At 34.2% G+C, this 15,972-nt stretch overlaps 1 protein-coding gene across 1 annotated transcript in view; it reads right to left on the reverse strand.

The window, feature by feature from the left end:
- Positions 1-5,567: 5,567 nt before the first annotated feature.
- The window catches only part of LOC117175151, a 13,741-nt gene continuing 3,336 nt past the window's right edge, over positions 5,568-15,972 (reverse strand). Inside the window, exon 2 of the mRNA XM_033364739.1 lies at positions 5,568-5,998. Within this exon, the coding sequence (XP_033220630.1) occupies positions 5,576-5,998 (423 nt within the window). The 3' untranslated portion in view covers positions 5,568-5,575. The remainder of the gene's footprint in view (positions 5,999-15,972) is intronic.

A 15,972-nucleotide genomic window follows, 5' to 3' on the forward strand; every position in this document is an offset into this window, starting at 1 on the left:
TTATGCATCATTATTAGAGCAGCTGAAAGAAGAAATTTAAAAAAAAACCACATTTGGTGAGAAAAAAAATTCTCTTTCATCACGACAACGCCCGAGTTCACACATGCTTCGTTTCAATGGCTAAAATTGAAGAACTAAAATTCGTATTGGTCGAACATCCACCGTATTCACCAGATTTAGCCCCCAGTGACTTTTTCTTATTTCCAAACTTGAAAAAATGGCTCGGTGGACAGAGATTTCCAGACAACGAAGACGTCATTGCCTCTGTAAGTGCTTATTTTAAGGAACTTCCGAAAACGCACTTTTCTGAAGGATTAAAAAAACTTGAAAAGCGATTGACCAAGTGTATAGAGCTCCAAGGAGATTATATTGAAAAATAAAAAAAAATTTACACAAAAAAAATTGTTTTTATACTTCATTCTAAGGACTTATTGAACTACCCTCGTATTATTTTTCAATTCGAAGAAAAGTACTACTGAAAGTCATCGATTACTTTTGGAAAATTACGGGGACTATACGCCATTGATTAAAACGTGTGAGTACTGGTTTAGAAAATTTAAAAGTGGCGATTTCGACACGGAGGACAAAGAACGTCCAGGCAGGCCGCAAAAAACGAGGATAAGGAATTGGAGACATTACTCGGTGAAGACCCGTGTCTAAAGCAAGATGAGCTTGCAGAATCATTTGTAGTTGATCGTTCAACCATTTCTGGATGCTTACATCCATTGAGAATGGTTTAAAAAAGGTTTAAAGGTTTGGTACATTTTAAAGTTAAGATGTTTTTATTCTTGATCATAATTCACAAAATTAAATTTGAATTTTATCTCCAAAACGTCGTTAGGACATTTTCCATCTTAAAAATATAAGAAAAGTTTATATTTAATTCAAATTTAACCATTAGAGCACCAACGGTCTTTTCTCTTTGAGAAATATTTATTATTATTGATTTTATTGAATTAGAAAAATTACTGCAAGATTCTGAGCTTAGGACATTCCATTATTGAATTAAAACAATTTAATTCTTCTTAACTCATTTTCATTTAGAATCATAGGTGTATCAGTCCGTTCACCAGAAAGATCTCCAATAGAAGAACAGTCATTCGACGATGTTGATCAAATGGCCTACGGGTCAAAAGAGATAACAAATTCTCAAGAGGAAATTATGCATGATTTATTATATTCTTGTTTCTTCCTCTTTGTTTCACATGCTTAAGATGAAATTTCAGAATGTTTACAATTCTCATTAAATACAATTCGAATTGTCAACATTTTGTTCTTTGTAGATAAAAATATTTTATTTATATTGTAGGAACTAATATTTTCCCGTTATGTTGATCAAATAAGTATACTAATAATTAGAACGTTTAAATACGCTAATTTATAGCGAAAAATAGACAGAATATAGTCATTAGTTTGAATACTGGCTTTCAAAAGCTGTATGCTTTTGTTTTTAACAAAAGGGGTTAGGTTATTCAAAACGCCGAGGGTTTGTTCCATGGAGAATGGACATAAGGAGCCCAAAGTAGTGTAACCGAAAATGAGAAAATTTTTGTCGTATGGGCATGGTTACAATACTTTCCGTTCTCGTGTATGGCGCTAATGTGGCACGGCGATAAAATGACACCTACCTATGTTTACATCGTTGACATTGACACAGTTTGCGTTACATATTAAGGATTGTAATATTTGATTAAAATAAATCAATTATTATTTATATAAAGAAAGATTTTAAATATTTGGTTCATCGCGAAACATTTAATCGTTGTGATCTTGCAATGGGCGAGGTAAGTTACATTATATGGTGATATGAAAAATATGTATATAACTTACCAGTTTTAAATCTTGTATGCTTACGCATCACAGAACTGGTAACACTTTCACTTAAATGTAGCAGTTCTTATATTCCAATAATTTTTCAATGGCTCAAAGAAATTAATTCAAAGATTTACGAATTTTGTATTTTTCTTTGAGCCTTCAGGTTATATTTACACGAAACCATGATGGCGGCCATCCATAATCGTGCCCCACATGCACCGTGCTCGGGAAGATCTAGCATTTCGATGCGTTATGGTACATCCAACAGAAAAATTCTCGTTTTTGGTGAAGTCAATGTACAGGACTTTGGGCTCCTTATGTCTATTCCCCATGGTTTGTTCTAATATAAACAATCTTCAAATATAGTTTTTAGACATTAGCTTAGCGATGTGTCTTGATTTACACAAACCTCTTCATTAAATATTTCTGATTGACGAAAAAATGGTCTTCTAATTTTAAGGTATGCATATGTAGACAATGTTATCAAGCTGACGGTTAAGCAAATATATGCTACTATTTATAAATCCATTCACTTAAGTCTTTGTTTTTAGGTATATGTGAAAGCGTTTTATGAAAGAGGCATTCTGTGGAAATCATGGAGGATAAATTTAATCACGCTATAAACATGTGAGAGTAAGAGAACAAACCATTTGGTAGTAAACTTGGAGAAACGCATTAAAGTTTACGTCAATAACAATTAATTTGAGAACAATTAATTATAACAATATTAATTAATATATAAATATTTTAATTAATTTTAATTTAATTGTTACACAACATTGACAATATGGATTAAAGCCGTAAGAAGAATTCGATGCTTTCAAGAAGGAGATTAGTAACAAATGTACGAAAAGAAAATGTTTTCTGTAATAGGTTTTAATATACATTTTCTGATAAAGTTATAGCAGCATGCGACGCTCAAGGACTTTACATTAATGATGTGAACATTTCTTTGCAGAAAGCAAATAAAAGAAACACGGAGAGAAAGATGAAAAGAATACTGCCAATCACGTTACAAAGCAATTTTTGACGGATTCGTTGGCACGGCATTATTCCTGATGTCAAATAAGTCTGCTTTTTTCTATTTGCAACTAACTTTGAAACCTATTCACATGTCGAATTTAAACTTTGAATTTCTTTTTTTAGAATTGCAGAAGTGTTAGTTTCAAAATATTCGGAAAGCATGAAACAGGAAATAAGCAATACAATCATGAATTGGTAGCGAAGATCGGACATCCATGTTTCCACAGGAATTGATAACAGAGCAAGGTACAGACCAATTCGTATTATACGTACAAAAGAATCCTAAATTCTTGTTACCTAGGGTTTTCGCAATCCGTACAGTAGATAATACCAAATAAAATTATTATTTACTCTAAATTATATAATACTACATTGCTTGGATTTGCTCTATTTCCACTGTAGAAACAAGCTTTAATTCTTATTTAAATCGAATTGCAATTAGCAAAACTGCAAAACTTCATGCTGCAGAACTTTATACTATATCACGTTCAACTGCATAATTTTAAACTGCAACATATGAAACTTCAAAATTTCATACTGCAGAACTTCAAACTGCAGTATTTTATACCGCAGCACTTCAAACTACAGAACTTCAAACTGCAACACTTGAAACTGCAAAACTGCATACTCCAGAGCTTCAAACTGCAGTATTTTGTATCACAGCACTTAAAACTACAGAATTTCACACCACAAAACTTCAAAAAACAGCACAATAATCTACAACACTTTTAAGTACAGAATATCAAACTGCAGCACGTTCAACTGCCTAATTTCAACGCGCAACATTTGAAACTGCAACATTTCATACTTCAGAACTCCAACCTGCAGTAGCACTGCAGTAGTACTGCGGTAGTACTAGTAAATACAGAAATTCAAACGGTAGTATTTTAAAATACAGTACTTATAACTAAATCAGTTTAAACTCCAGACCTTTTAACTGCAGAATTTCAAACCGCAGCACTTAAAACTGCAGAACTTCTTACTACAAAACTTCAAACTGAATCATTTAAAACTACAGCGCTTATAACTAAACAACTTCAAACTGCAGTACCTGAAAACGCAGACTGCATACTACCAAACTTCAAACTGCATCATTCCAGACTACAGCGCTTATAACTAAACCACTTCAAACTGCAGCAACTACAAACTGGAGTACGTTCAGCTGCAGAATTTCAAACTGTAGCACTTGAAACTGCAGAACTGCATACTACCAAACTTCAAACAGCATCATTTTGAACTACAGCACTTTTAACTAAAGCAGTTAAAGCTGATTCACGTTCATCTGCAGAATTTCAAACTGTGTTACTTGAAACTGCAAAACTGCTTGCTAAAAAACCTTCAACTGCATTATTTTAAACTACAACGCTTATAACTAAACCACTTCAAATTGCAGCGCGTTGAAAAGCAGCAGCTTCAAACTGGAGCACGCTCAACTTCAGAATTTCAAACTGCAGCACCTGAAACCGCAAAACTGTATACTACAAAACTTCAAACTCTATCATTTTAAACTGCAGCGCTTATAACTGAAGCAGTTCAAACTGCAGAACGTTCAACTGCATAATTTCAAATTCCGGCACTTATAACTGCAGAGATGCTTACTACAAAACTGCAAACTATATTATTTCAAACAACAGCGCTTATGACTGAACCACTTCAAATTTCAGTACGTTAAACTACAGAAGCTTCAAACTGGTGCACGCTCAACTGCAGAATTTCAAACTGCAGCACCTCAAAACGCAGAACTGCATAATACCAGACTTAAAATTGCATCATTTTAAACTACAGCGTTTATAACTAAACCACTTCAAATTGCAGCACGTTGCACTGCAGCAGCTTCAAACTGGAACATGTACAACTGCAGAATTTTAAGCTGCAACACCTGAAAACGCAAAACTTCATACTGCCAGACCTAAAATTACATCATTTTAAACTACCGAGTTTATAACTTAACCACTTCAAATTGCAGCACCTTGAACTGCTGCAACTTCAAACTGAAGCACGTTCAACTTCAGAATGTTAAGAAAATACCCAATTTTTTAAACAAAAAGATTGATACATCATGTATCAACGGAAGTTTGCGACCAAGGACACAAATTTTCAAGAAAAGTAAAAAATTTCAGATAACAATCATTTTTCAGATATATGAGTGTCACATTTTGAAAACTTGTTTGTCACAATAGATAACATTCATTTACATATTTTTCAAACTTAAATATCAAATCGCAGCAGTTATATTATAAAAACATTAGTTAGCTTTAATGAAACTTAATGCTTTCATATTAGTATAGCAATGACATCATCATCATTAGTAGGAATAGTATCATCACCTCATGACTTTAAATCTACAGAAATAAAATTCCGAAGATTCTCGATCACTGATAATATTCTATAGAAATAATAGCAGTATATTTCTAACTTTATCGATCAGGAATAATTATTTTGATTTATGTGATTTAGTATTACTTTCAAGTATATTCTACGATAGTCTAGGCTGTTACTGGCCCCGCCGTAGTGTTATATTACAAAGTAAAATTTATGTATTTTGAACTCCTTCAGTAAGTTAAACGTTACTTTTATTTCATCTCAAAATGCTGATTACAGAATTAAATGTGAAATATTACATGTCATGTTAGATACAGAATTGAGGAACATTTTTCAATACGGATTATGTTTAAGACTATGTTATTCATAAATTGTTATAAATTTAATTGACGTAGATGATTTTCTCAGTTTAACTTTAAGAATCGCGATATGTACGTTGACGTACTCTTCGTGCTTCTGCATTATTTCCTCTTTGGGAACTGCTATTCGCATTCTGTAACATCCTGGGTGTAGACAGCCCTTGGTCTAGATAAGTAGCAAGAGCATTAGTTGCTCTTTCGGCATGAAGATTGTAATTATCCCTCAAGTTGTCTGTACGGCGTTGTAAATTCAATGCAGACATAGGACCAAGTAAAGAATCTATATCGTTAGGATTCCATGCAGATGCCGAATGGACTGTATTACCAGAATGCCCCAAACTGTTCACATAATTCTCATAATATTTTAATCTATTGCTCAGTTCTTCATCAGATACGTGTGCTGGAGCGTTACTCGGAACTATATGCTCCCAAAGATTCTCAGGAACGTACGCTTTAGCTAAATTGAATATCCAATGCTCCTGTAAAAAGAAAATATTATTTCAGGGTTTATTTAAGTTATTTAAATAAGACTCAGAAAAAGCATTATCTAGTGGAAGTAAACTGAGACTATTGGCGGGATCCCGGCAGTGATAAAAAATAACTAGTATATTTCACTATGACTATCGTTATTTTTTAATTACTTTCGAAATGTAGGACACCAATTACGAATAAATATTAGGTAATTTCAGACAGGTTTATAACTATTTGCCTATAATGACTTTCATTAATTTTATTCGTAATAATAAAAAAATTGTTATAGAAAATCAGTATTAAAATAAATAATGTTAAAATATTGAAAGAATTAAAGCACAAAATATACGAACAAGACACAAATAATTACATTATTGATTTATCTGATGTAGGACTTCAAATTATATCAAGGCATTTCAAAGGATTCTAAAAGACTAATGATTTCAAATAAATCAACAAAATCCCTTGCAGCGTGTAGATATTCCGAAAATTCCCAGTTTATCCAATACATATACCAGGTTATCCCAGGAATAAACTGCCGTGATATCTTGCAAAACGGAAATTTAAATATTCTGGAGATATCCCTGGGACGTCATCATTTCTGCCTTGTCAGATATCTGGGCATGTTATCCCTGAACTATCCCTGACATAATCCGGGCCACAAACGGCATAAAATAGGACATTTCAGGATATCCTATTGCTGTAAGCGTTTCAACAATTTCAACATTTTAAGGATTTTGAAAAAATTTCAAGATTTTTAAAAACTTTCAAGAGATTTCAAAGAATTTTTTATGATTTTTCAAACATATAAAGGGATTTTTATAGAACTAAATCCCAGAGAATGAAATTTCAAGGGATTCTTAGATATTTTACGGTCTCAATAAATATAACTTGGAAAAAAGATTTTTTTGTATCTTCGAGGATTTTAAAGCATTGCTAAGATTTCTATACATTTAAATATGATTTTTTAAAGAGCTCTAATGAATAATTCAAATTTATTTCTCTAATCCGAAAGGGATTAGACTTAATGTTATAATGATAATAATAATAATAATAATAATAATAATAATAATAATAATAATAATACTAGAGCCTCGGTGGCTCAGTTGGTTAGGCACTCGGACTTCACCTCAGAGGTCCGGGGTTCGATCCCTAAGCCGGTACCTCTGGAAATTTTTCAATGTACCTTTACCGAGGTTCTGGTGGTTCGGAACCCACCTTAAGTTGTAGGTCCCCCCATCGTGTACTTGACTGCAACCCAGTCCGTCAATGATGGGGTAAAACCAGGTTTTGTCCAATATGTCTGGGCAGACTGCTCTCATCAGATCACTTGATTGCATTATAAAAATGCGTCCGTGACTGATGATATATACCGGGACAGCCCCGTGCAAAAATGATCAAATAAAAATCCAACTCTAACGAAAAATGCCTTCGACATGTTGGGCAGTATAAGCCTGTGACAACATTTTAACACAAAAATGTTTTTTTAAATAATAATAATAATAATCCCCTAACGAAGGTGTTCCGCGTTGATGTCGCGGTAGGACTTGAGCTCTCCTCTCATGACTTTGACGGCAATGTTGGCGGTAGCATTGCTATTAACAGGGTTTCCCATGCCAAATAGGCTAATAACGAAGAGGAGAGGGACTGAGTAGAACACCATGACCCATCAATGAAAAATGGAGAATATATTAAAGATTTTGAAACGCTTGTCGCTTCCCGAGGATCGTCGGGGCACTCCTGGAGCCACAGCTGGGGGCCACAGCATGCGGGACGGTGGCGATGCACAGTGGTCTGTAATAGGAATTTACTGTTCATAATTGCCCACAGGTCGTATTTCTTAACCGATTTAAAAGTTTTTTTTTAGAAATGCTCAGCAATTAATTTCTAAGAGAATTGTGGTTTGCTTTTTTTTCAATTTTTTCACAAAGCAACAATATATAAACAAACAATAGCTCATAGCTGAATTGATTTTTCTGAACAAAAGTGATTCACAATTGTCTTTAAAGCCATTTATATACTTTAAGCTTTATCAAACATAAACAATATAGATTGTTTATAACAATTTAGTTAAACAATTCTCCTAATTGGCCGTTTCCTCGTAGAAAAAAATGTTTTTTTCATCAATAATTATTAGAGTGACATTTATTGCGGTTACTAACCAACGAAATTAAATAAATAATAATTTATATGATTGTTATAAACAATTTTTTTAACAAAACTATGATTTATTTTTTTTACATATAGAAAGGTCGGTTTTCCACTGAAATTATTCGACAATGAACTAACAGTGATTCCAAAATTGGATATGGGACATTAAATAATAATTTGCATAATTGTTAATAACAATTTCTGTAGCAAGCTGTCCATAGCAATAACGCTGTACTTGCGTTTTTAGAAGTCACCTATCTTTCATTTGTTTTATGCAACTTCCTGAAAAATAAATGAGGAACAAGTGAAAATAAGGTGCAATAACGCTGTACTTGCGTATTCAGAAGTCACTTATCTTTCATTTGTTTTGTATGTAACTTCATGAAAAACAAATGAAGAACAAGTGACTCTCAAATAAAAAGTACAGTTCCAGGTTCACCGCTAGGTGGGTATCTCTCGCAATAGAAATCATAATTTTCGTGTATATAACTGAGAGAGGATGCGTTAAAATTATCTTTATATGATTTGCGTTTGGCGTCATTTTAAAATATCTTCTGCAGGTTTGTACATTTCAATTGTTTGTATTATTATTTCTAATAAAAAATGGATACTCTCAAAGTAAGTAAAAAGGTCCTTTATGATTTTCTAATTGCCAATGAGAGTACTGACGTGCAAGGTTTGTTAAGTTTCATGCAAACTGAGTACAATCTTGATCCTAACCATCTAGAAATAGTAGCTAATCATTTGAATTTGTATTTTTACCTATATTTCAGAAAAAATGAAAAGAATGTTAAGTATAAAAAGTCAGTTTGAAAAGAGTTTCGAAAAGTGTTTAAAAACTAACTTTGTTGTTACTTTTTCTGCGATAAAATCAAAAGGAACAAGAAAAAGTTGGGATACAAAATTCTAAGATGCTTCTACTGCGACAAAAAGATGAAAATTAATGTCCACTGAAAAGAGTTTTACGGCTATTGCGATACAGGATGCATTTCTGCGAAGTTTACGAAAAAGTGGAAGAAAAAAAATTGCAAATGCTATAGTCGTTCTTTTGAATTCTTACGATAATGAAAATTTAAACATTTCAGGTAAATCTGACTTTGAATCATATGTGGAATACTCTTCAGAAGAAGCTTTAGCTTTAACAAAACAGGTCAGACTATCAAAGTATCAATATAATACTATTCACTTACGGGCCAAAGAAAGAAAGGCTGACATTTATCCTTCATATGTCAATGTATTAGAGATTAAAAAAGATTGTTATCCTTCAATTATTCGAAAAACGGAAGAAGGAGCCATGGTTGAGATTCAGTCTCTTATTGATCACACTATTCAATTTCTTTTTAAAGATCCGAATTTATGCCTTCCGATTTCAGAGAATAGATTAAAGATCACTTACTTGGACTTTAAAATGAAATATGGCACCCATGGACTGTCAACTGATGCAAAATACAATCAGGAGTTTAATAACAACGATTTGACTGATGACTCTTTTTTCACAGAATCAATGGTGCCAATATGGTTGAGGGTAAAGCACATGGGAGAAACAGTTTGGATGAATCCTCATAGTTCCTCGCCAAAACTTTGTATACCTATCATGATTAAATATGCAAAGGAAACAAAGGAATTAACGAAATCGGAAATCAAAAATATTAAGACACAAGTTCAGAAGCTTAGACACACAACAATTACTACGACTAATGGTGTGTATATAGTGAAAACAGAAATGAAGCTAACTATGTTAGATGGAAAAGTTTGTACAGCTCTCACTGATACTCCATCATCTTCTACTTGCTACATTTGCAAAGCGACACCATCACAAATGAATGATCTAGAGCGTGTAAGGCAGAAGAAAGAAATTGTGTCCAACTTAGAATTTGGTCTTTCTACTTTGCATGTCTGGATTAGGTTCATGGCAAAAAGCAGAAAAATTCCTCCTCTCTTTTTCAACGAGTATGCTTTTAGGACAGCAAAACTGTATGTGAGCTTATATCCATGGTACTACATGCCTTCTTCAGTTCATAAAATACTTGTACATGGGGGAAAAGTTATGGATAATTTAATGCTGCCAATTGGCATGTATTCCGAAGAAGCTTCTGAAACCAGGAACAACGATATCAAGTTCATAAGACAGTTCAACACATGAAAAATCTCTCCATTGCATACTGTGCACGACATAATTCACAAACTCCTTGAGTCCTCAGATCTTTTCATTGTATCCTTGAAGCCTGAATGAGAAAAAGTTGAAGTGGAAGTTGATCAAGAACTCGATGAACTAATAGAACAATTCGAATTTAAAAATGATTCGAGTTCTGAATCGTAATATATTTATTTTAAGTTTTTTATAATAATCTCATTATTATTATAAGTATCAATTTTTTCATTGATTCCAAAACACAAATAAGATTATCACAAAAATGATTGAAGAAAAAATAACTGTTTTCTACGACCAACCGCAGATTGTCACGCATTGTTTTAAAATTATTATTAACAATTACGCAAATTATTATTTAATGTCCCATATCCAATTTTGGAATCACTGTTAGTTTATTGTCGAATAATTTCAGTGGAAAACCGTCCTTTTTGCATCTAAAAAAAATAAATCATAGCTTTGTTAAAAAAATGTTTATAACAATCATAGAAATTATTCTTTATTTCATTTCGTTGGTTAGTCACCGCAATAAATGTCACTCTAATAATTATTGAAGAAAAAAATCTTTTTTTCTACGAGGAAATGGCCGATTAGGAAACTTGTTTAACCAAATTTTTATAAACAATCTATGTTGTTTATGTTTGATAAAACTTAAAGTACATAAATGGCTTTAAAGAAAATTGTGAATCACTTTTGTTCAGAAAAATCAATTCAGCTATGAGAAAAATTTATTTATGCAGAATTTGCCTATAGAAATGTTTATAAAAACAATAGTTGTTAACTCATGCTAATTTTTTTGTTACAAATTATGATTCTTATGAAAAATATTAGCAACTAGCGTGAAATAAACGATTTTTTCTATGATAAAAAAACACTAATAAGAATTTGTTTATAAAAATTGTTTATAATAATTAAGTTAAATATTATTAAAATTAATTATGTTCTATGAATGCATGTGCAACAATTTCGGCTGATAATGAGTTTCTATCTGTATTTTTTCTTGAGATAAAAATTCACACAGATAAAATGGTCAATTTTGTCACTATATTTGTTTATATATTGTTACTCTGTGAAAAAAATTAACAAAAAGCAAACCACAATTCTCTTAAAAATTAATTTCTGAGCATTTCTAAAAAAACTTTTAAATCGGTTAATAAATACGACCTGTGGGCGATTACGAACAGTAAATTCCTATTCCAGACCACTATGCGATGGTGATCTGCGAGATGGTCAGGCAGATATCACTAATCAAACAGCTGGCCAGCAAGAACATCTGCGACAAACGTTAAGCAGTGGAACATCAACTGTGTCTGCTGAGGATACTTTGGCTAGCGCTAGCTATTTGCATTCAACCACCTCGACAGAAATACCGTAGGAGAGCATCAATTGGGATTGGGATAAAATTTGCTGCAAAGTATCCTAACATACAAAAAGTCGCACTAAGAGATCTTATCGCTAATATGAAAGACATCATGACTAATCTACATGTTACAGAAGACAGAGCAATGGAGATTAAACAAACGGTTGACTTAACGTGGAAAAACGACGGCAATGAACATTAGCTAGAGAAAGCCGCGTCAAACGGTCAAGCAGGAGCAACTGATGTTCTTCCTTAACCTATTGATGATCCAACACCACCACATCCTCCAGAGGTAGATGACCTTATACAACCAGAGGCAGAAGCAGAGGTTCAGCAACCAAAAAAGCGAAGAAAATGTACATACGATATGAACAGAGATGTTATGCGCCTTTATTTTTTGGCAGAGAAATGTGGGGAAAGTGTGAGGAGAGAACATCATAGACTCTTCTTACTTAAATACCCAGAGCTAGCCACAAAAATAAATGAGCAGAATCTGGCAGATCAAAAACGCTTAATATCTGTAAACAGACTGCTTTCGGCTGTTGAAATAGCTGCTATCAAAATGGAAGTGGAACGGCAGCTTCCCATTGATGAGCTCGCCTTGGAAGATGTGGATAACGAAGACTTGATTGATGCTGAAGGAATAGGTGCTAGGGATAATGAACATCATGCACCGAATCCATTAGAACCACATCCAGATATTACTAACGATGATGTGGATTGGGAAATCTCAGAAAAACTACAGCACCTGGAAAGGAATTTTGGTAATGCTTTACTAGAGTTCAGATTTGTAGAACCAACACTAAGGCATTCTCTGCCCAAAATGAACATCACAAATGATCTGCGTGCACTAATAGCACATCTCGACAGCGAGGTTTTACCTATGTATTTGAACGTAGCACAAACTGCGTTAGAAGTGCAAACTCTTGTATACTGTGCAGCTGTGGCAACCGTTAGAACGCTGGGCCGGAAAACTAGGCCTGCAAATGCAGTTTTTGTCCCAGCAAGGGATCGAGATCCACCATGAAAGATCAGGTTGGATATGGATGTTAGCAAAGTAAAGTGCAAATTGGGTCGAATAACTCAATATAAAAAAGGAAATAGAACCCGAAAGCTGATGAACCATGTTACTAAAAGCATCCACCTTCGGAGCATTGAGACATTAACACCAACAATATTGGATGAAATTTTAGACTCTCATCGAAAGAGACTTGATGTTCTTACTGCAAGACTGCGTCGGTACAAGAAAAGTAATGCATGGAGGCAACAAAATCAAAACTTTCAGACAGATGAAAGAAGGTTCTATCGTGAACTGAGAGTAAAGCCAAATAACCAGCGGTCTTGAAAAGGGCAAGTAATTGGAAAGCTCCAGGTCCGTACATGGTGCACAACTTCTGTTACAAGTACCTGACGAGTGTGCATCTTGCGTTGTCAAGGTGTTTTTAGAAGATCATTGAACACCCAGATCTGATGCCAGGTTTTATGCTCCAAGGTACTACGTATATGATACCAAAAAAAACAGACGCTCAAAATCCATCTGACTTTCGATCGATAGCCTGTCTTCCAACAATTCATAAATGCCTTACAGCTATCATTGCAGATAAGGTATATTCTCATTGCGAAGAGAATGACATTCTTACAGAAGAACAAAAAGGATGTTGTAAAAACTCACGGGGCTGTAAAGATCTAGTCACTAAAAACACTGTTGCCATGACTCAAGCTCGTAAGCATTAAAGTAACTTACACATGGCATACATTGACTACAAGCAAGCGTTTCCTTCCGTGCCGCATGACTATTTGCTTGAAGTCTTAAAACTTTACAAAATCTGCCCACGAATTATTGACTTTCTAAGCCATGCGATGAGGCTCTGGGGTACAAGAATCAAGTATTTTGATCATGGACAACCAAGGATAACTAGATCAATACGCTTCACGACGGGTACATTTCAAGGAGACTCCTTCAGTGCACTATGATTCTCTTTAGCGTTGAATCCATTGAGCAAAACACTAAACAGCATGTCTCATGGGTTCAGAATTCATGATAATGAGGATGGTCATCAAGTGATCCATCTTCTTTACATGGGTGACCTGAAGCTGTACGCTAGTTCAGGCCAGAAACTGCAGCACGTGATCGATGTCACAAAGAAGTTTTCCAATGATATCCACATGGAGTTCGGTCTAGATAAATGTAGAACAGTGCATTTAATCAGAGGGGAATTAGGGACCGCAGAGTTAGAGAACGAGTTCGAAAATGACATTAAGGCAATGGCTGCAGGCAAATCATATAAATATCTGGGTATTCTTGAATCTAAGGGTATTCAACATACGATAGTTAAGACAAGCCTAATGACTATCTTCACTACGAGACTCAGATTGATTATGAAAAGTTTTCTCAACTCGGCAAACAAAATTACGGCGATCAACACATATGCCATCCCTGTCCCCACGTACTCCTTCGGGCTCATAAAATGGTCTAACACCGACCTTGAAAAGTTAAACAGAATTGTTCGCGTAGAAATGACGAAGCACCGAAAGCACCACAGAAATTCAGCGATTGAAAGGGTAGTTCTACCACGACACTTAGGTGGTAGGGGCATTGTAGATGTCAAAAAACTGTGTAAGTCACAAGTTATACAGTTGCCAGACTGTCAAGCGGATCTTGAATACACACCCTTAAATTTGTCCTCAGATCGGTCCTTGAATATCAGGACAGAAACCATAGAGGAATTAGAAATACAATGGAGGCAGAAAGCCACCCAGGGCGAGCACCTCAACACGTTAGATCAAAATAAAGTGGATAGTGAGGCATCTAATATTTGGCTAAGAAAAGGTGTTCTGTATCCAGAGACGGAAGGATTCATCATTGCAATACAGGACAAGCTTGTCAGCACCAGGAATTATCGCAAACACGTGTTATATCAAGACGTGGTTGACCGGTGCCAATTATGTGGAGATACCATTGAATCCATCGAGCACATTATTGATGCCTGTCGCGTAATGGCTCAGAGAGAATATACGCACAGACATAATCATGTAGCGGGCATTATACATCAACAACTTGTTCTAAATCTAGGACTCGTAAAAGAATGGATGCCCTTCTATAGATGCATTCCAATACCCGTTTCAGAAAGCGAAGATTATATCTTATATTGGGATGTTACCATAAAAAAGGAACATTGCACCCGGGCCAATCGACCTGACATCGTGATGCGAGAAAAAAAAGATGGAAGAGTCTACATCATCGACATTGCTTGTCCGCTTAACCGAAATTTGCAGTAAACCTATACAACTAAGATCCACAAGTATAGCGAGTTAAGGCATGAAGTAAAGACCATATGGAGGAATGTGAATTATGCATCTATTCATCCCTTTGTGATTTCGGCTTCAGTCAATGTGCACGCAAGATGCACTGAACATCTTGAACAGTTAGGAGTCAGTAGGATATTGGCAACAGCTCAGAAGACGGTTTTATTAAACACCTGTCGCATTGTAAGAAACTTTCTTGATCATCAGGAAGCGAGCGACTAAAAACCCGTGGAGTGACAGATGGTAGCTCTAAGAAAGCATCCAGAGGTGACTGTTTTCACCTCCAACGCTCGTGGCCGCTTGTAATTGTATACCTACGACATTATCGCAGGAGGTTTCAACCATCCTATTAAATTATTTGAATTAACTTATAACATTCTAATCTCATCAGTCACTTGACTTAGTCCGTGGCTATAATGTATAACCGGGTTTACCCGAGTAAAAGTTTAATAAAAACACATAATAATAATCTATCGAGTCTATGTCTGTTTGCCTAAATTTTGAAGGAGTTTTTTAATCAAATCAGCCTTCAATACACTTTTTTGGGTCCCAAAATAAAGGTCAAGTTCGTTAACCAGATATTTCCGATCGACATAAAAAAATGTAAATCATTTCCAAGTTAAAAAAAAATTAAAAGAATTTTAGAAATTTTTTTCAAAGATTCTGGTTCATTAGGAAAGGACTTGCAAGTTATCCTGATGAGGTTTTCAATTTCGATTAAAATGAATAAAGAAATATAACTTTCTTTTGAAACATTTTGAAAATTTTCAAAAAATAGAAAGTCTTATTTTTCTGATAGATTAAGACATTTTATTCAAAATCTTTACTTGATATCAAATATATTATGAAACTATCACAATTAAATTTTTCGATCAGACAAAAATTTAAAAAGTTACAGCATTTTTCAAACAGATTTTTTAAAATATTTTTAGGCATTTTTATCAAATTGTCTGATACACGACAAAAATACTTTCAAATTATCCTAATGTAATTTTCAAATTTAACGAAAACTTAAA

This window comes from Belonocnema kinseyi, chromosome 6 (genome assembly GCF_010883055.1).
Source record: "Belonocnema kinseyi isolate 2016_QV_RU_SX_M_011 chromosome 6, B_treatae_v1, whole genome shotgun sequence".
Classification (NCBI taxonomy): Eukaryota; Metazoa; Arthropoda; class Insecta; order Hymenoptera; family Cynipidae; genus Belonocnema; species Belonocnema kinseyi.